This window comes from Aethalodelphis obliquidens, unplaced genomic scaffold (genome assembly GCF_003676395.1).
Source record: "Aethalodelphis obliquidens isolate GAN/ISIS:26980383/991018 unplaced genomic scaffold, ASM367639v1 scaffold20, whole genome shotgun sequence".
Classification (NCBI taxonomy): domain Eukaryota; kingdom Metazoa; phylum Chordata; class Mammalia; order Artiodactyla; family Delphinidae; genus Aethalodelphis; species Aethalodelphis obliquidens.
In genome coordinates this window covers 7,082,655-7,104,756 of record NW_020837964.1, presented here as the reverse complement: position 1 = coordinate 7,104,756, position 22,102 = coordinate 7,082,655, and the positions used below count along the sequence as shown (strand labels likewise).

General features: G+C 45.5%; 1 protein-coding gene across 1 annotated transcript in view; it reads left to right on the top strand.

The window, feature by feature from the left end:
* Positions 1-4,920, top strand: part of BCO1 (beta-carotene oxygenase 1) — a 40,071-nt gene extending 35,151 nt beyond the window's left edge. The window contains exons 12-14 of the mRNA XM_027119174.1: positions 428-522; positions 2,079-2,190; positions 4,152-4,920. Coding sequence (XP_026974975.1) covers positions 428-522; positions 2,079-2,190; positions 4,152-4,381 — 437 coding nt within the window. The 3' untranslated portion in view covers positions 4,382-4,920. The remainder of the gene's footprint in view (positions 1-427; positions 523-2,078; positions 2,191-4,151) is intronic.
* The last annotated feature ends 17,182 nt before the right edge of the window (positions 4,921-22,102 follow it).

The window sequence follows — 22,102 nt, the reverse complement described above, 5'->3', positions numbered from 1 at the left end:
ATTTATTTAAATATTCCCCACTGATGCTCCTTCCACAGCTTCAGAAGTTTCTATTCACACCCACACATGTGCACGCACACACTTTTTTTAAAAAGAGCTTTAAAAAATTGCAGTAGCCTCTGATTTTAATCATGCAATTTTGTTTGATTTCTATCTTGGATAATTGAAGATGTTTATACACTTAGAAACCCAGGTCTATCTTACGTTGCTCTTAATGGAGCTTCTAATGGAGCTGGGGTAGTTATCAGAAGTTCCTTCCTCCTGCCCTGTGATCACCCTTGATCCAATCTAGGGCCTGAATCAAGTTCAGGGATCCTGGCTTGGGAACCGTTTTTGTGAAAAGGATGCCCAGCCTGGATGCCACAAAAGACACGTGGTCCCAGCTCTCGGTGAAGGGGGCTTTGTCAGCTGTGTCATTTCTCTCTAGGCTTAGAGCTGCCTCGGATCAATTACGCTCACAACGGGAAGCGATACCGTTATGTCTTTGCTGCTGAAGTCCAGTGGAGCCCCATCCCAACCAAGGTACTAGTCCTTGGGAGATGGCAGCCTATAACCATCGTGTCTGTCTGCAAAGCTGAGTTCCCAGGTTCTCAGGGAGGTCAGAACCGAGGTCCCCTTGGGGTGGGGGTAAGTCAGAAAGTGACGTCAGCTTGGGACAAAATACACTGGAAGCAACGATGGACCATCCAGGGGAGGGAATTGCACCTTATGGGCTGTCGCTCAAGAAGGATGTGGTGTCTGGAGTTTATCCATTGATTTCTTTTTTGGATGCATGTTTATTGAGCACCAGCTATGTGCTACAATGTGGTAGGCACCGAGGAAAAGGAAGTGAACAGGAAGATCCCAGTTCCTGCCCTCAAGGAACTCACTGTCTCAAGCAGAGAGGGTAGAGCTGAAACTAGGACGATTTACGTTTTTTTTTATTAACTTATTTTTTTTAATTAATTATTTATTTATTTGGTTGCACTGGGTCTTAGTTGCGGCAGGTGGGCTCCTTAGTTGCATCTCACAGGCTTCTTAGTTGTGGCATGCGAACTCTTAGTTGCAGCATGCATGTGGGATCTAGTTCCCTGACCAGGGATCGAACCCAGGCCCTCTGCCTTGGGGGTGCAGAGTCCTATCCACTGCGCCACCTGGAAAGTCCCTTTTAACTTATTTTTAAATTGAAGTATAGTTGATTTACAATATCGTGTTAGTTTCAGGTGTACAGCATAGCGATTCATATTTTGTTTTTTAAACTGCTATTTGTTTGAACACTTGCTGTTTCCCAGGGACCATGCTGAGTGCTGTACAGACATCAGTTTTCCTTAGTAGCTTCAGTTTTTAGTAATAAAATGGAAAAAAAAATTTTTTAATGCAAGCAGTGCAGAAATGTACAAAGCAAAAAATTAAGGTTCCCCCACACACATACGCACACCCCGAGTCACTCCCCTCTAATCCCACACCCTCAGGGGAAAGAGGCCTATTAGAGATTGAGAGAAGGCCAGGGACTCGCACTTTTAAAACAACAAAGGAATCATATTATACTTTAAAGGTTTGCATTGAATAGTTTATCTAATGTGTATAAAAATTGCAATATATGGGCTTCCCTGATGGCGCAGTGGTTGGGAGTCTGCTTGCTGATGCAGGGGACACGGGTTGGTGTCCCGCTCCGGGAAGATCCCACATGCCGCGGAGCGGCTGGGCCCGTGAGCCATGGCCGCTGAGCCTGCGCGTCCGGAGCCTGTGCTCCGCGGCGAGAGGGGCCACAGCAGTGACAGACCTGCGTACCGCAAAAAAAAAAAAAAAAAAAGCAATATAGTGCCAAGTACCAGATAAATCCAGGGGTTTTATTTCTGAAAGAATTCAGTGTGTACTGTCAGCTCTGCAGTGGCAGGAGGACCTTTGCTTCAAGTCAGAGGAGGAAGCAAGCGGCTTTTCTTTCTGCTGTTACACTGACCAGAGGCAGATGCCGTTTGGGGTCTACGTTCACCAGAGTCCACTCCCCTCTCTCTGGGGCCTTGATGCCTTCCTGTTCGCAGGGAATAAGCATGCTCTCCAACCACTCATCCCCATGTTTCTCCCCTTTGGATGCGCAGATAATAAAATACGACATTCTCACGAAGTCATCCTTGAAGTGGGGAGAGGTGCACTGCTGGCCGGCGGAGCCAGTATTCGTGCCCACACCAGGTGCCGAGGACGAGGATCACGGTAAGGCTCCAGGAAGGGCAGCCCGCTTGCTGCACTGTACCTGTGATCACCCCTCAAACAGAGACATCGTTTGGGGGCAGTGACCACCCCCCATCACACAGCTGGTGGAGTCATGCTTTGAAGCCCAGGTGTGTCTGAGTCCAAAGCTGTGGGATGAGGGAGTCCCCCAGCCCACCCCCACTTCTGACACCAGCTGCAAGTTTGGGGATCCCCAAGACCACCCTCAGTTTCAAGAGAAGAGCTCACAGAACACACCGAAATCTGTTGTACTCATGGTTATGGTTTATCTCGGCGAAAGGGTGCAGATTGAAAGAGAAAAGGCGAGTGGGGCGGGATCCAGGAGAGTCCTGTGCTTGGGGTTTCCGCTGGTCCTTTCCTGTGGGGGGTAGGACCACACCAACTTCCCCAGCGACGTCCACGGAGCATGGCCAACCAGGGAAGCTCTCCAAGCCCTGTGTCGGAGCCCGTGTGGGGCGTGGTCATGCGGACATGGTGACCTCCAGTCTTCGGCCCCTCTGGAGGTTAAGCTGACACCTGTGGCCCAGGCCTCCCCCTAAATCACTTTGCTAGGATGGGTTATATGCAGTGGCCCCAGGTAAACAAAGGCACTCTCATCAGACCGTCAGTCCAAAGGCTTAGAGGTCATCTCCCAGGAGCAGAAGGTCAGACCTCCCTTCCGGGGTGATTAAATTGTTTGCGACACAAAAGCCCACTTCCTTTCCACGGAGCTGCCCTACCTTTGCCCAGAGTATAGAATCTTGGTTTTAAAATCCATTGCAATGGCTGGGTCTGAATTTGTGACTCCTCTAAGCATGTAAGTTTTCCGTGGAGCACCTAGAAATGCTTGTGGCCCTCCTCTCTTGTCCAGGTTTCCACCTGACCAAATGGTCCTTTCCCTCTTTGATTCTGCCTTTGCCCCAGAAATGCCCTGCCCACCCCCTAGGGATGCTAAGGAGGGTACTACAAGCCTGGGTGGGGCTGCCCATGCCTGTGCGGAAGGGCAGGCTGCCCCCTGCTGAGCCTGCCAGCTGCTTCCCTCAGGTGAGAAGGGAGTGGTTTTCTACCTGGGTCTTCCTATCGACCTGCACTGCACGGCACGCCAGGTAAGGGACCCCGTGTCACTGTCACCTCCAAGGTGGGGGATGGTTGGTGCCACCTCCTGCTAAGGCTGGCCTCCCCCTGGGCTGGGCAAGTGCGTCCTGCACAATCTCTTGTGGGCAGGGAGCAACCTGGTCTTCATTCCACCAAAGGAGAGGCTCAGAGAGTGGGGTCTTACCCACGGTCTGTCACACGCCCAGTGCATACAGAGGAGGGTCGAATTCAAGCTGATCTGACCTCAGCTGCCCTCAGCCACTCTGAAAGCCGGGAGGCCTTGGGAAGAACCACAAAGTTTCGCTGGAAGTTTATGTGCACTATTTCATTTAGCCCTCTGTCCCTTGAGAGTGGGTGTTTAGAATATTCCCATTTTACAGAGGGGAAAGCTGCACGTGCATGAGATGAACTGGACTCATTCAAACGCCATTTGAGTGCAACTGGTCCGGGTTTAGCCGAGTGACGGATATTAGCCTAAGTGCAGCGTCAAAGCTGATTCTCTGTAACTGGAGTTTCTAGATAGTAGGAAAATAGCCATTCTTCAGTGCACGTAATGATTTACAAAGTGCTTTCATAACTGACCGTGCAAGAGCCTCTCAGCAACCATCTGAGGGTGGGGAGGATTATCCCCACTCTACAGATGCAGAGACTGAGGCTCAGAAAGGTGAGGGGACTGGTTCAGCCAAGCTTTCCAATTTCCCTGGCCTTTCCCTTCTGCTCCCACAGAATACCAAATTCACTTCCCTTCTGTTTTGATTAGATAACTTACATTCAAAGGACAGGGAGATAGAGCTGAGGAACTTATCCCCCCAGCTGGACCAGGTTCAAGGCTGCACTTTTACAAAGTGTCTCTTTTTGTTTCCCCAAAGGGATTATCTTATCAGCCATTGTCTCTACCGATCCCCAGAAGCTGCCTTTTCTGCTGGCTCTGGATGCCAAGACTTTTACAGAATTGGCTCGTGCCTCCGTTGATGTAGAGATGCACCTGGATCTCCACGGGCTGTTCATCCCTGGTGCCGACTGGGATGCAGGGAAGCAGGCCCCTTCCCGGGAGGAGCGGGACAGGGCTGCTGAGCGCCGTGTGGCCCCAAGGACCTGACAGGGTGGGGGCCTGGGCCCTGGAGAATGGCTCCACCAGACTCAAGGGTGGTCCCTCCCTGGGTGGGGGGGCCCTTCATTTTATTTTGCACTTATTCTTTCCATGGTTGCTTTGAGACAAAGTTATGGAAATAGAGCTTTTATCAGTATCTTTTCTTTCATTTCATTTTGGCCATTAGAACCTTGTTGGAAAGTTGATCAAATATTTACTGATTAGCTCTAGTACTTCTAAAAGCCCCTTTCCTTTAGTATAAAGACTGTGACCATGAATCAGCAATTGTATTAAGGCACATAATCATTGCTCCTAGAATGGGCAGCCACTGACCCACCGGAGAAGAGACACAGAAATATTTATCTTTGCTCCTCCCTCCCCAGCTTTCTTTCCCTTCCCTCCCTCCTTTCTTCCCCGTGGACCACATCGTGAGTTCTAGCTTTCTCAACCCTGTGCTGTTAGTAGACTACGTGGCCCAAAAGGCGTGTACTTTGTGGTCATTCCATGCAAGGCAGGGCATAGTATAAAATAATAAAACTTTAAAGCCTTTTCAGACCTTATTTTAATTTTACATGGCTTCTTTCCTCTGAAGATCTTCTAAGGCAGTAAAACAGAGGGGCAGAGCTAGACGGTTCATAGTCCGCCAGGTGCCTCATTGTACACCCAGTGGGACAGCAGACTGGTGTGGGCGTCCCCCACTGCAGGAGGGCATGGAGGGGCTGGAATCCAGGATTGAGTCCTGTCTTGCCTGATGCTGAGAACCAGGGTGGCGGGGCGTGCCAGAGCCCTACAGGAAAGGGGGTCCCGTCAGCAGAATTCCTTGGAGATTCATCCAAGTTGTCGTTGTTGTTTTGCTCTCCTTTTTATTTATTTGGCTGCGTCGGGTCTTAGTTGCGGCTCCCGGGCTTCTCTCTAGTTGTGGTGCGCAGGCTCCAGAGCACGTGATCTTAGTTGCCCCGTGGCATGTGGGGTCTTAGCTCCCCGACCAGGGATCGAACCCCCATCCCCTGCATTGGAAGGCGGATTCTTAACCACTGAACCACCAGGGAAGTGCTATCCAAGTTGTTGTTTGTTTTCATCCAAGTTGTCCTGTGTTGGGTAGGTTTTATTCACTACTTTATCCTCTAGAACACTGCCTGGTAGATGCAGGCTCTACCAACAAATTAACTGTTTGTTGAACGAATGAATTCCGCCAACAAAGAAATCCAACTCCATAATGTACCAAAAAGGGATGGATATTTAAAAAAAGAAAAAAATAACAGGATATTTTACTGAGGATCTCCTGGGAAGACAAGGAAGACAGTTCACATGGAACACCACCCCCAAATTCCCAACAAGGGTTCCTCTCCCAGCTGTCCCTCATCTCTCCTCTCTTTCTTCCCCTGTTGGTTCCTCAAAAACTCCTCTACCATCCCAGCATTTCCATTTCATGCTCAGCTCATAGATCCCATTAAACAAAAACCCAAACTCCGTGGATGGCAGAATGAAGAACATCTACTCTTCTCCTCTGGAGACCTCAGTACTTCCAGCCTTGATAAGATGGATTGGAAAGAAATGTCAACCATGGTGGCCTAAGAAACATGTGATGGAGGCCTGCATTTGGGTGGCAGGAATGGAAAAGAGTTGACAAATGGGACAGTCACTCACCTATTCATTATTTTACTTTAAACGTTTGAGAAGAGGGTGGTATTTAAAAAATGCTTCCCCACCGCTATTCTACTGAATTCCCATTGCCAAACAATACCCAGACCTAGTCATGAAAAAGGACGCAGTTCTGCGGGGAAGAAAAGTATGTCCGTGGTTCGTTTTCCTTGTTTAGGAAGACAGGTAAAATACCAGACCAATGAGGAAGCCTGGCACACCACATCTTTTCTTCTTGGTTTCAGACACACCAAAGATCAATGCCGGGACGTCCAATTTGCCTTGATCCTGAATTCTGTCATATTTCAGACACAGGTCAGGGTAATTAGCTCAAAAGGCCACAGGAGCTAAGACGCATGCACCTTTCTTGAAGCCGAGACCATCCGTCTTATCCTCAGAGCCTTCCTTGTTATGCTTCATGTGGGTGTAGTGCATGTCCAGGAAGTTCTGCAGGAAAAATCACCCTGGATTTGTTTATTCCTTTGATAAAGCCACAGCTTTTCACAAGCGCTCTAAGATGTGTCAGGTATGTGGTAAGCCCTCAGATGTTTGACCCACTAATTTTTCCTTCAAGGGTTTCTCTAATTTGATTCCATCTCAGGAATAAGCTGGATGTATACGTGGACAAATCAACTCACAAAAAATCCAAGTGCATTCGAGCTCCATCCGCATTACTGGTTTGTACTTGTTTCCTCCCAAAGCTACCGAGCAGTGGGCTGACTCTATTGAGAAGGTTGCTTGTCCAGATTAAGTGAAAACACCTTTGATCACTTCTTCAGCTGTTTAAAGACAGTTTGGATGGTTTTTAAATGGCCAGGGGAAGTCTTTCCCATGGCAAATCAGGACATGCAGACAGAAGAGTCATCACCGCCTTCCTCATCATCCAATGACAGTGAGACCAATGGCCTCTGCTCTTCAGCTTCCTTCCAGGAGTCTGGACTCAGCGACCAGGTGCAGACGCAGGGCCACTGCCCTGGCTGCCGGGCTGCAGCAGGAAGCAGTCTCTCGAGGTCAAGCACCAGCAGAGAGGCTGGAGTTTTCTTGGACAAGGTGAGCAGGGAGAGATGTGGGAGCCCTGTGTTGGGACAGGTGGGGATGAGCCAGCCTTCCTTCCTCCTGGCGACCAGGAAAGGCCTCCTGGAGGGAGCACCTGCCCAGATTCTGAGGGTGAAGGTCAGGATGAGGATCTGAAGGCGGATGTGGGTTGACTGAACAAAGCAGGTGTTGAGTGAATTTCCCATGAAAGAGTGAGAGAATTAGGGGGTGTTGTTTTCTCTGATTATAAAAGTCATATATGTTCACAGTAGAGCACCTCGTTATGTTAAAAAAAGAAACAAGAAAGGCACCCAGGGTCCCACTACCGAAAGAAAACCCCTGAAATCATTCTGGTGTGTTTTTTCCCAAATTTAAAAATTTTTTCTATGCACAGTTTACATATTGGTGATAGGTTTGTAACCCACCAGTTTATAACCTGCTTTTTTCACTTACTATACAATACAATGATTTTCCCAGATCATGAAATTCTTCTAATGGGTGCATATTATTCCATCTTTGGGACATGGCAGGATGTACACCCGCCTGCTGGTGGACATTTAGGTTTTGACTATTATAAACAATGCCAGATTGTATTATATACAATGTGTGTCTATTTTTAGGGTCCACGCCGCATCCCTCTCTGTATTCAGGTGCTTGTTATTGTTATTTTCTTTAGCTAGATTCCCAACTTTGGATTTCTGAGCCAAAGAGTGGAAAAACAAGGTTCGAGTGTTCTTTGAAAGGCCAAAGGTTTTGGTTTGATTCATAGGAAACTGAGAAGCCATTCTAGAATCTGAGAGGCTCAGATGGTCAATGTGGCTATAGGGCTGAAAAATCCACATTTCTCAGGCAATAGGGAAAAAAAGTAGGTACATGAGAATGTAAGTTTAATCCAAATTCTCCCTTCTTCCTTTCCTCTATTCCTTCTTATCCTCTGTATCTTTCCACTCCATTCAGATACTTGTTCTTTTCAAGCATATATTCACTCACTCACTCATTCATTCAGTGATGACCAAGATTATGTTGGCATGTAAGGGTCAACAGAACGAGTACCTCCACTGTCCTCAGGGAGCGTATAGCATAGTGAAGGACACAGCACCAAGGAACAAACCAACACAATTCAATGAACTGGCAGTAAAAAGGGAACCCCCGGGGACCCCCAATACTGTCTCAGGAGCCAGGGATGGCTGATATGTGAAGCATGGTAGCAGGTAACCAGGTGAAATGGGCAATGCAGATAAAGAAAGGGGCATGGAATCAGGAGAGAGCTTGGTAAACTAAAGGTAGAAGTTTACCAAGAACTTCTGTGGGCGTAGAATTGTGGCGTAGAAGATGGCAGAAAAGACAAGTTTCAGCCAGAACCCCAGTTTATCTGTACTCAGGTAAGAAGTGGAATTGGCATTAACTAAAGAGAAGTCTCCAATAGTTTCTTCAAGGACCGACAGTAATTTTTTTGTTTTGGCCACGTCACGTGGCTTGTGGGGTCTTAGTTCCCCAACCAGGGATCAAACCCAGGCCCTCGGCAATGAGAGCATGGAGTCCTAACCACTGGGCCGCCAGGGAATTCCCAGTAATTTTTTTAAATAATAGCTTTTTTGAGATCTAATTCCTATACCATAAAATTCACTCTTTTAGAGTATTCAATTCGGTGATTTTTAGTATATTGACTATTGTGTAACTATCACCACTGTCTATTTTTAGAACATCTTCATCATCCCCAAAAGAAACCCTGTACCCATGAGCAGTCCCCCCTCATTGTGCATCCCCTCCCCCCAGTTCTAGGCAAACATAAATCTACTTTCTATCTCTATGACTTTGCCTAGTCTGGACATTTCATATGAATTGAATCATGCAATATGTAGGGTTTTTTGTGATTGGCTTCTTTCACTTAGCCTGATATTTTCAAGGTTCATCTATGTGGTTGTATGAATCAGTACTTCTTTCCTTTTGTGGCTAAATAATATTCCATTGTATGAACATACCACATTTTGTTTATCCACTCATCAGTTGAGAGACATCTGGGTTGTTTCTTCTTTTGAGCTGTCATGAGTAACACGCATGTTCAAGTGTTAATGTGGACGTATGTCTTCATTTCTCTTGAATATATTCCCATGAGTGAAATTGCTGGGTCATGGTATCAATATGTTTAACATTTTGAGGAGCTGCCAAACTGTTTTCCAAAGTGGCTGCACCATTTTACAGTTTCACCAGCAGCATTTAAGAGTTTCAATATGTCCACATCCTCCCTAATTTGTTATTGTCGGCTGTTTTTATTTCAGTCATCCTAGGTAAAATGAAGTGGTGTCTCATTATAGTTTTCACTGGTATTTTCCTAATAACTAATGATGCTGAACATATTTTCATGTGCTTATTGGCTATTTGTAGATCTTCTTTGGGGAAGTACCTACTCATGTGTGCTCTGCAATATTCTCTCCCATTCTGTGGGTAGTCTTTTCACTTTCTTGATGGTGCTTTTGTTTTTTTTTGTAGTACACAGGCCTCTCACCGCTGTGGCCTCTCCCGCTGCGGAGCACAGGCTCCGGATGCGCAGGCTCATCGGCCATGGCTCATGGGCCCAGCCGCTCTGCGGCATGCCCGGACCAGGGCACGAACCCGTGTCCCCTGCATCGGCAGGCAGACTCTCAACCACTGCGCCACCAGGGAAGCCTTGATGGTGCTTTTGAAATACAAAAGTTTTAAAATTTTGATGAAGTCCAATTTAATCTAATTTTTCTTTTATCTCTTCTGCTTTTGGTGTCATATCTAAGAAACCATAACTTAATCTATGGTCCCAAGGATGTACTCCTATGAATGTTATAGTTTTAGCTCTTACATTTAGGTCTATGATCCATTTTGAGTTAATTTTTGTGTACAGTGTGAGGTAGGGGTCCTGCTTCATTTTTTTGCATATGGATATCCAATTGTCCCAACATAAAAGTCACCATGTAGGGTTGATAAATCTTCCTTCCACACAGGAAACAAAATGTACCTCCTTTTCCTCCACCATTCCTTTGAAGATTGTTCCTTCAACCAGTGAAAAGAAACTGTAGGGCAGCTCTCTGCTGGTTCCAGCAAGGCCTTGGTTCAGAGACAAGGAAACCAAGACGGAGCCTCAGTCAGTGGAGATTTAGTATCTTCCTCCATCTTCATCACTGGGTCCTGGCGAAGTTCCAGGTAAGTCCAGTGTATGCATGTTCAATTCAGAGTCACATCCCCTGGTAGGATTTTCCAGGTTTTTTTTTTCCTTAAGTGCATCTACTGTGTTCCAGGAGGGCCGAGGGTAACTGGTGTTCCTAGAGATGCTAATCCAATCCAGGAGGTTGGGACCAGTGAAAGGCATGGGTTTCCTGATTTTGTCTTCAGTCTGCCCTTTGGGTTGGGCAGGCAGGAGGTCTTAGCCTAGTTCAGGGTTCCTTAAATTATCATCAGAATCAATGTGGAAAGAACAGTGATGTCTACATTGTTTGTGCATCTTCTGTGGTTAAGGGCAGGAACAGAGCTTATTATAACAGTAACAATAGGATAACATCAGCTGATGTGTGTTGACACCTCACTGTAAGTGCTGGTTCTCATGTAATCCTCGCAACAGCCCTGAGGTCGGTCCTGGTACCATTCTCATTTTAGGGATGAGAAAACTGAGTCTCAGAACAGTTAAGTAACTTTCCCGAGATCACACAGGTGGTTCCTGAGACCACAAGTCTAACCTCTTAACCACTACTTTTACTGTCTTAATCTCATTCACTTCTTCACCCTCAGGGCTTCGTTGAGTGCCTGGGACAAAGTGGGTAGTTAATTAAAGGCACAGGGACTCCAGGCTCACTGCGTGGGTTTTGATCCTCTCGAAACCTCATGATGCCTCAGTTTCATCGTCCGTAAAACAGAGATAGTACATGTCCCTCATTCAGAGAGTCATGAAATTTAAATGAAGATTGCCTGACGCATAGCAGTTTTCAATAAATTTTAGCTATTTTATTTATGGGCCTTAAAAACAGTTAAGAGGTTGAATCTTGGCTCCCAACCCTCACTAGTCATAAGACCTTTGATAAGTTATTTAAACTCTCTGTGCCTCTGGTTCCTGACCTGTGAAATGGGGATAACATTAGAACCCACCTCGCAGGGCTACAGTCGGGATTAAATAATGTTCTGGTAGCCCTTAGAAGAAGTGTCTGCCTCTTAGTTGCCTCTAACCATCTGAGTTAGAGAAAATTATGGGGGCAGTTCATGCAGAGGATGCTACTCGCAAACCCCCAAGCGAAGGCTGTTCCTTCTCTCTTTCGGAAGGGCCTTCCTCCTGGTGTGGTGAGAGAGGATGGGGACAGTGTCCCAGGCACCCAGAGTGACCAGTGGCATCAGAGATGACATAAGCAGATCACTGGCACACCCAAAATAGCCATAGTCTGATGGGGCGTGACCAGAAGACCCTCCAATGGTCAGAGAACAGGGTCTCCGAGTTACACGGTCTCAGTTCAAATAGCAGCCGTCCCCTAGGACGGATGTGATCACTAAAAGGATGCTGTGTATCAAAGGCACAGGCCAGTGCCAGGTGCAGAATGAGTGGTCAAGGGCGGGACATCCACATGGCAGGGATTTCCATCAGTTTTTTTCTCACTATATCCCTGTCTAAAATAGCGCTGTATTGGGTTCCTATGGCTGCTGTAACAAATTACCAAAAACTGGTGGCATAAAACAACACAGATTTATTCTTACAGTTCTGGGGTCAGAAGTCTACAGTGAGTCTTATGGGAATAAGATCAAGGTGTCAGAAGGGCAGCTTCCTTCTGGAGTCTCCAGGCGAGAGTTGGTTTCCTTGCCTTTTCCTGCTCCCTCATTCCTTTGCTTATGGTCCCGCCTCACTTCACCTTTTCTCCCCTGCTTTCACCGTCACATCACTTTTTTTTTTTTGAATTTTAGAATTTTATTTATTTTTTTATACAGCAGGTTCTTATTAGTTATCCATTTTATACATATTAGTGTATATATGTCAATCCCAATCTCCCAATTCATCACACACGCCCCCCTCCCCGCCACTCCCCCCCTTGGTATCCATACGTTTGTTACATCACTTTTTTTCCTTCTATGAAGTCAAATCTCCCTCTTGCAATAAGGACCCTCATGATTACATTTAGGGCCCACTGGATGATCCAGGATAATCTCCCTATTTCAAAATCCTTAACTTTGTGACATCTGCAAAGTCCCTTTTGCCATATAGGTGACATACACAGGTTCCAGGGGTTAGGACCTGGATATCTTTGGGGACCGTTATTCAGCCGACCACAAGCACCTAGCTCTTAATGTACTCAGTATATATTGGTTGAGTGAATAGGTGAATGTTAGCCATTGAGTATTGTCGTTGGCATCATCTTGGCTTCAAGATGTGTATGTGGTCTCCTCGCCTTCAAGTCTTGCTCAAATGTTATTTCAATGCAGGTTTCCTGACCCTAGTTGAACCCTGCAACTTGCTTCCTCCATTGAACACACACTCCTGATCCCTTTATCCAGCTTAATTCCTTTTCCCCCCTAGAACTTTTTGCCTTCTAGCATACTATAAAATTGACTTATTTATTATGTTTATTGGCATTTGTCCATCTCCCCCACTAGAATGTAAGCTCAAAGATTACATTCAGGGTGAGGATTTTTCTGTTTTAGTCTCAGATGTATCCTGGGGGTCTAGAACAGTGCCTGGCATGTAGTAAGTGCTCGATACATGAGTGCTGAACGAACACATGAACTGAATGCCTCACCAAATTTCCCTCGCCGCTGACCCGGTTCTTTATCTTTTGTGCTCAATCTTGGCTTTCATGACAATGAAGGCGTTGCCTGTGGTGAAGCCAATCGACTCTAGGTAACCTCTGTATTAATCCTGTTCACGGGTCTCCCCGTTCTATTAACACACTGGCAATTTTTATTTCTAAAACACAGATAACCTCAATTATCTCCACCAAGACTTGCGAAAGTCTGGGAGGGAAATGGATGGTTTGGCTTTGGACATTTATTGAAGGATAGACTTAGAATTCGGATGATTGCAGAGCTGGGTGGGGGAGTTGTCCCTGGCTGAAGTTGCAGGGCTTTGTTATGTTGGGTTTTACTGTTCCTACCGGTCTGCTGGAGGAAATGAGCTTGTGGTTTCTGCAGCTGGTCAGGCTCAGGATGGTCTCTGTAGAGGGGGCTTGAGTGCCTTAGGGGGCATGGTGGAGGGGCTTCAGGGCACCCGGGGCTTCCTGAAACTGTATGTGAGTTTTTGTGTGTCTGTATGTTCTTAAGGAGAGTAGAGTCCATCGCTTGTATCAGCTTCTCAACAGGGAAAGTGAAGGACTTTTGCACTACCCCAGCCATGAGGATTCTGTGACTCTGTGTCTCACAACATGTAGGTCAAATTAACAGGCCGTACACAGCTCAGAAAGGAAAGGCAGCAGTTTGAAAGGCAGGCCCCCTTCTCCCCATCCTCTATCGCCTAACAAGTCCCCAAGCTGTTGTGTTAAAGATGCTGAACCAGGCAGTGGCTCAAATCTCAAGATGACCGATCTCAGTCTTTGCAAGACTCTTTATTTTTGGCTGCACTGGGTCTTCGTTGCTGCGCATGGGCTTTCTCTAGTTGCAGTGAGCAGGGGCTACTTTTCGTTGCAGTGCGTGGGCTTCTCATTGCAGTGGCTTCTCTTGTTGGGGAGCACAGGCTCTAGGCACGCAGGCTTCGGTAGTTGTGGCACGACGGCTCAGTAGTTGTGGTGCATGGGTTCTAGAGCACAGGCTCAGTAGTTGTGGTGCACAGGTTTAGTTGCTCCGTGGCAGGTGGGATCTTCCCAGACCAGGGATTGAACCCGTGTCCCCTACATTGGCAGGCAGATTCTTAACCACTGCGCCACCAGGGAAGTCCCTCTGGGCATTTCTTGAGGCTTCAGTTTTTCTCATAGGTAGAATTGGGATGGCTCTACTTTCTTTGATTTTTGTGTGATTATGAAAATGCTTCAAGTGTATAAAATGCTATAGAATTGCAAAGTGTTCATGTCAGAGGGAATGTGCCTTTTTTGCTGTAGCAAGGCTGGCCTGTTCCCTGCTCCATCCATCCATCCATCCGTCCCACACTTGTTTTCTCACAACAGGCATAAAAGCTACTGTGTATGTGACAAAAGCTTTACATGAAACACTAACCCTCATAAAAATCATGAATACTCTGAGGTTCAGAGAGCTCAGACCATTTGCTCAAAATCACACAGCTAGAAAGTGATGGAGCAGAGCCTGAATGAAAACCCGGTTTTGTCTGATGCCAATAGCAGTGTTCAGCATCACACCCACCAAAACATTCCTGGAGGCAGAGGAGAGGGGAGCTAAAGAAAGGTGGGGGCACAGGTCTACCAAATATAGCACCTTGCAATCTGCGTTTTACCTTAAAGTGCATATACATGTTAGAGTGTACTCCACAGTATGTCCATGCTTATTTTAATAGCAAAGAACTTCCCAGCAATCTTTAGGTACAAATGGTGCTTTGGGTGTGTGTTGGGGTGGGGGGAGGGCGGTACCCCAGTGTAGCTCTCTGCTATAATCCCCATTACAAACACAGTTATCCATATCAGATGCTTTTTGTTTACATTTGACTCTTATCTCCTGGGTTGGCCTAGAAGCTCCTGGAGGGTAAGATCTGAATGTGATTCCTCCTTTCTCCTTCCCAAGGCTTAGCCCAGTCCCCAGCATGAAATAAGCAGGCAGTAATGGATTTGGCAAATACTTATTGAATTCCTGCCTAACTGAGTCAGGTGCCATGGGAGATAAAGACAGATATGAGGTGATTCCTGCTCTCAAGGTATTTACAATTGAGCTGGAGAGGCCAAGCTTCCAGAATCTGCCTGAAAAGGATCTTCCCAAGACTCTTGGTACAGCATTTTAAAAGCTTGGGACTGTAATATAAGCAATTGGTGAGATGGTAGGTAACTAAGATAGCAAACAACGTTTCATTAAATAGGACAAATTTTGTGAAAAGCGACAACCTGTTCCTCTGGAAAAGTAGCATTGTGTCAATTAAAGAGCACACCTTCAACTTACTGACGTTGAAACCACTGTTTCTTGAGAGGGAAAAGTTGAAAGCAGGCACCTGCTCTAGGTGCTGTCTGTTTTGCCAGAAGGATCTCAGTCTCTAATTGCTTGGCCTTTGAGGGTCAGCTTCAAAACTTCAGCAGCACAGATAAACCCATGTTCTTTTCTGACAAGCTTGGGTACGTTGGGGTTTATTAGACTCAGTTCTACTCATCAGATATTTACCAAGCTCATTGTGTAGGTGCTGGGGACACATGGAGAGGCAAGAATGTCCAATGAATGGCTTAAAAACTTTGCAGTCAATCAGGGAGTCAAAATCCTGGCTCCTCTATGAATCAGCTGAGGGATGTGGGCTGGAGCCTCAGTTCTGTAACCCATGGCATGGAGATCCTAATACTTACCTTGCAGGTTGTTGTAAACATCTGTTGGAGTAATGGACGTAAAGCTCCCTGCACAGCAAACTGCACTAAGAACTCCACAAACTCCAAAAGTTAAGGTAATGACTTCTGATTTCAAGAAACACCCAGTCTAGTGAAAAGACCAATATGTTAACAGATAAATGTCATTAGTGTGATGGGTATGACTATTTTTGACTTTTTTTTTTTTTTTGCGGTACGCGGGCCTCTCACTGCTGTGGCCTCTCCCGCTGTGGAGCACAGGCTCTGGACGCACAGGCTCAGTGGCCATGGCTCACGGGCCCAGCCACTCCGCGGCATGTGGGATCTTCCCAGACCGGGGCACGAACCCGCGTCCCCTGCATCAGCAGGCGGACTCTCAACCACTGCGCCACCAGGGAAACCCCTTGACATTTTTTTTAAAATCATTTACAGAGCACTTACTATGTGCCAGACACTGTGCTAAACAGTTGTACCTGGATCATCTCATTTATTTGCACAAAACCATATATAGCAGGAACCACAATTTTTCCCAGTGAGGAATCTGAGGTTTAGGCCATTTAAACCTCAGGGCCACAGAGCTGGAAAGGGACAGAAGGAGGGTTTGAACCCAGCAGTCTGGTTCCAGAGGCAGATTTCAAGGCACAAAGAGACAGAAAGAAGCCAGGAGAGGCTTCACAGAGGAGGTGCTGGAGCGGCGAGCAGTTTTTCAGGCACCAAAGTCATGGGAGAAGGAGTCCAGGCAGGAGGGAAGAGGTGGCAGGATGAAGAGCTGGGTCTGTGCACAGGGTCTGGGATGGAGGGCGGTGTGGGTCTAGAAGGTGAGGGTGGGGAGGGAGGAGTGGGCCAGATGGTGGGACACCTCATGAGTCAGGCACAGGGACTTGGGGGACCAGTGAAGGATGAGAAAGACAGGATCATAGCACGCAGGGAATGTAATCTATGCCGATGTTCTACGGGGAAAGTATTGGGTTGGCCAAAAAGTGCGTTTGGGGTTTTCTGTAAGATCCTCCAGAAGCCACAGGTTGGGAGAAGAAATTTGTGTTCCATATACATAATAAAAGAACTCCTAAAAAAATCGATTTGAAAACCCAATTTTTAAAAATGAAACAAAGGTTAAACAAGCACTTAAAAAAAGATACAAGTGATCAAAAAGCATATAAAAAGGTGCTCAACATTGTTATTTGTTATGGAAATACAAATTAAAACAACAAGATACCACTACACACTCACCAGAATGGGTGTAATTAAAACAAAGACACCACCGATTATTGAGGGATGTGGAGCAACTGGAACTCTCATAAACGACTGGTGGGAGTGTAGTTTGGTACAGCCACTTTGGAAAACTGGCAGCGTCTGCTGAAGCTGAACATATGCCTTTTCTGTGACCCGGCAACTGAACTCGGGCACATCCACAAGGGAAAAAAGTGCATGTGTCCACCCAAACAAAGACTTGTTTGAGAATGTTCATAACAGCTTTATTGTAATAGCCCCAAACTGGAAACAGTCCAAGTATCTGCCAACAGGGAAACAGATACATAAATGGTGGTATATTCACGCAGTGGTAGAGTCACAGTAATAAAGAACCAACTATTGCTACAAGTAACAAATGGAAGAATTTCAAAGTAACAAATGGAAGAATTTCAAAGACACTATATGGAGTGAAATATGCCAAATGCAAAGGTTCAAGAACAGGAAAAACCAATCAATAGTGATAGAAGTCAGAACAGTGGTTTCCTGTGGGAGGTACTAACTGGAAACACTGAGGGAACCTTCTGGGTTACTGGGAATGTTCTTTATCTTGACCCGGATGGTGAGTTCACAGGTGTATCCACATGGAACAATTCACTGAGCCGTACACTTTATGTTATACCTCAATCAAGATGTTTTTCCAAGATAATAAATATATTAAAGTGTTAATTAGTTTCAAACCTTGCTAGGCAAAGATGTCTAACATATTTCTGAAAATATAAGAATGAATTTAAATGTTAAAAAATCAAATTAAATACATGGAGCATGAAATAAAAAGCAGTAGAATAGCGATGTTTAAAGAGCTGGAATAGGAAGGGAAAATGGCAGATGGAGTCAGAAAATAGATTAAAGTTCACTACAGTCCAGCATTTACATCAGGGAGAAGTGAGACGTGAAGTTGTCAAGCCAGACCCGAGAGGAGGTAGCTGGTGGAGCCCGGACTGTAGAGGTGAAGAGACTAGATTTTTGACTTGAAAGTCAACCAGCAGCTAATAATTCGTGAGCTGGGAAAAATGCCATTGAAAACCAGGAGGACGACTGTGGTGATGACAGCGATCATAAACATAAGAACACTTAGCACTTGCTGAGCACCTGTTATGTGCCAGACCTTCTTGTCAGTGCTTCACTAGTATCATCTCATTTAATCCTCACAACCGCTCTGGGAAGTTACTACGATTATGCTAGTTTTACAGAGGGAGAAACTGAAGCAGCGGAGTAATTAACCCGGAGCCTGCAAGAATAGGAGAAAGAGACCCCGTGGGGAGGTAGTGAGGAAATCCAATGACTTAAAGGAATTCAAATGACTTCACGTTAAAACAGGTCTAAGGAGCAGGCAAATGACTTACATGATATAAATGCTGCAGAATAAATCAGCAGCGTATTGGCTAGAATTCTAGAGGGAGGACAGAAATTCAGTATCTTTTGCATGCTTTTGGGCATATCAACAACATACTACATTTAAAGAGTACAAAGTGGAAAATGGCGTGGCTCGAAGGAGGAAATAAAGGTTCTCGCACAGGACTTGGTTTGAAAGAAGTAACTGGGGCGACCTCTGCCCATAGCTGTTATATCGTGACCTTCTGAGGCTTGGAAGTTTCACGTCCTTTGAATCACTCTTGAAATTCATCTTTCTCCACATTGGCAAGGTCAGGTTAGGCAGCAAGGGACGAAAAGATCCAGGAAGATTTTCTCCCTTCCTCCCTTCCTCCAGTCTGTTTCTTTCTTTCAGTAAGTCTATATTTATTGTGTATCAGTTATATTCCATGCATTGTTTTAGAGGCTGGCGATACAGTGATAAATAAACTAGGAAGTCCCTTCCAGGCCTCATGAAACTTATAATCAGAGGAGACACACGATACACAAATAAACATATATTATTTTAGGTACTCATTGAATGCAGTGAGGAAAAATGAAGGAGGTTGAGGGAAGCATTCATTATACAGGAAGATAAGTGAAGGCCTCTCTGAGGAGCTGACATTTGAGCTCTCATGTATGCAGAAGGAAAGATCAAAGTCTGAGAATATGAGGAAAGACATTTCCAGGCTTAGAAATCAGCCAGTGCAAAGGCCCTGGGGTGGGCATCTGTGAGGCCTGTCCAAGGAACAGCAAGAAGGCCAGTTTGGTTAGTGCACATCAAGGGAGAGGAGAGTGGTAGGAAATGACATCACAGAGGAAGTACGAGGCCCACATCTCTCAGGGCTTTCTACTTTGGACTTTTTTTCCCTAAGTTTGATTGGAAGCTATTGGAGGGTTTTGTTTTGGGAAGCAACTGGATCTGATTAACTTACAGCGAGAAAGAACTCATAAGCGGGCAAGAGGAACAGGGAGCACAGCCTAGGAGGCTATTGCAGGAGTCCAGGGGGAGCTGACTGGTGGCTGGACTCAGGTGGTACTGATGGGGGTCAGGAGATGAGGCTGGACTCAGGACACAGTCTGCAGGAGAAGCTGCAGGGTTTGCTAGTGAATTGGATGAAGGGCATGAGAAAAAAGAGCAAGAATGTCCCGAAATCTCTGTCCTTGGTTAAACAAATGATGCTACCACTTTATTTGGGGAATGATTAGGTTTAAGGGGTAAAATCAGGAGTTTATTTTCAACCAGAGATGTTAGCCTGCTGTTGCATAGACCAGCTTGGAGTTCATGGGGGTACTGTGGAAAACAACAAGCGAAGTAATCCCTTGTGGATAGAAAAATCCCAGTTCTCCCTACTTATTAACATTGATTCATTCAGCAAATATTTATTGAGTACCTACTGTGTGTCAGGCCCTGTGCCAGGTGCTGGGAATACAGCATGGATTTGCCCAGAAACATAAACTATCTTCATTACAGCTTAATTAGTTCACTGGTTTCTGAGACACTTCTCTGAATATTGTGTAAATATATAGAATCAACTCTCAAGAGTTATAAATACTGAGATGTTCTCTGACTCAGCAATTTGGAAGAGCTCAGATTCTCGGAAAGAAAGGAGCTATATATAGCTTTGGACAAATGACAGATTTACCTAATAAAATATTTGAAGACTGCCTTAAAATGAATCAGAAGAGACTGCCTCAACCAAATTAATGTTTATGAAGAGTCAACTTGGTGTAATGGAAAAGCTTACAGGGCTGGAAGGCAGAAGCTCTGGGCCTGTCTGTCCTGCCCAACTAGATCACAGGTATGACCTTGACTGAGTCCTTCATCATCTTGCTTCAGTTTTCACTTCAATAAAATGAATCCACTGAAGGCAGTATTTTCCAAAGCGCTTACAAACTACTAATTTTTTTCTTTGTATTATCTTCTCCTGGACTCTTATTCCTCTTTCTAACATTTATTTAAAAATAAAACCCCAAACTCCAAGGTGATTCTTCTTTCTTTTGAGGGTTCATTTTTTGAAGCAAAGTATTTTCTTTTTGCAAATGAAACGTGTTTTTTTCCTGACTGTAAAATGATACATGTTCAGAAAAGCACAGAGAATAAAAAGTCCCTACAATGATACCATGGAGGTAACTATGTCTGTTTTCACCATCAGTGCCTCTGCAACAGGTATCATATTAGCAGGTGCTTAATAAATATTTATTGAATGAATGACTACTGTTAGTATCTTGTGAAAACATCCTTTTTAGTCTTCAGAGGAAAAAAAGAATCCTTTCTCTGGGGTTGTTTAGCCTCTGAAGAGGCTATAGTTATAGCCACCAGAGACTGAAACTTGCTAGGACTGTATCGAATCTCTGAGATTACACATTTCACAACAGCTGATGTCTGTTATCTATGGAATGTAGGGAAACAATAACACTAAATACACCACTCTGATGGCTGTAAACAATATCAAGGGTGGCTCGGTTTGAGCAATATCAAGAAAGGCTGCGAAACAGTCCATGGTCTAACCAGGAGGGGCTCTGGTAGCAGCTGCCCCACAAGTCCTTCCTCCCACACTTGGGCCCTCTTCCTTCCCTACAGAACCAAGATGAGGTTTTTTGGGGCACTTGAGTTCAACTCAACAATTTTTATTGAGAATCTAGCATTCTTTCGATTGTTAACTCCCTTCTCAGTAAACCAAGATGGTCTTCTGATTGCCTCTGGAAATGAATGGAAGCCAGATCCTGTCTGCAGACACATGCTGTATCTTTTTTTCTCAGATGGAATTCGTGGCTAATGTTGAAAAACTGGGACACTGGACATGTGGATCTGAGTTTTCAGATCTCTTGAAAAATCGCTGGATTTGGCACCCATGGGCCCTCATCACCTGGAGCAATCAGCTGGAAGTGAGGGCAAGCCTCCCACCTGACACAGGGGCTGTGTTCTTCAGCTCCCTGTGGTCCCACCTGCCCCTACTGTGCTATATCCTGCCTCCTGGGCTCATTCACCCAACTTGCCACCTCTAACAGATTACGGGACGCATTCAGGGATAACCCACTGAGCACCAGGCACTGTGCAAGTCTCTTGGAATACTTAAACGCAACACAGCTACTACCCTGGAGGAGCTCGTGTATAAACCAGTTAATTACAGTGCAGTGAGCTAAATGCAGCACAGAAGGCATGACCGTGGCACAGCATGGGGTCTCTGCCCTGAGAAACTGGTTGGAGGTTCTCTGAAGGTCACTGAGCTGGATTTTGAAGGATGAATATGAATGATTCAGGCAGGTGGTTGGTGGGGAATATTGCAAACAGTGGGGGTGGAATGGAGAGCATTTATAAGATCTTCTGCCGAATTGCTGCCTGTTGCACAGGGGAAACTCTCAAGCCAGCAACTACCTTTCCCCTGATTGATGCTGGTCTGTCTACAACCCTCTGCCCAGGTCCTCCCATACCTTCCTTCTGTCAAAACACCAGAGAAGGTTACCTCTACCAGGAAGAGCCTGCCTGACTAATCCCCATTCACCTCCAGTTACTTCAACTAAGGCAACACTCCCATTCTGGAAAAACTGGCTACCTGAGGGTGATTCTGTTATTTGAGCTCTTTGTTTTGTTTTGGAACCTCCGACATTTGAAGAATAGACCAGCATTCCAAGTAATTGATCAGTAAGTGTTTATCAAACACCTATGTATTTGATTGGAACTCTTTCTGTCATATATATCATTTTTGGCTCCAACAATGACCCAGTTGAGAAAGAAGACAAACACAAACTGAAAACAGACTGCAATTCAGAAAACATTTATTAAATGCCTGATATTCACAATTTTTAAAATACCTCCATCCATCCAACATTTACTGAGCACTAATAGGGCCAGGCAGTGAGCTTGGCACCTAGAAATGGAGATGCACTGAAATATACAAGCTAGCAGGAGACATGGATAAATAAACCCCTTACAGTAATTTTCCCGCCAGAGCAATGTTCAAAGTACAGCAATAACTTTAAAAAGAAGTGTTGACTGCTCCCATGAATACTGGGCAGGTATCACGGA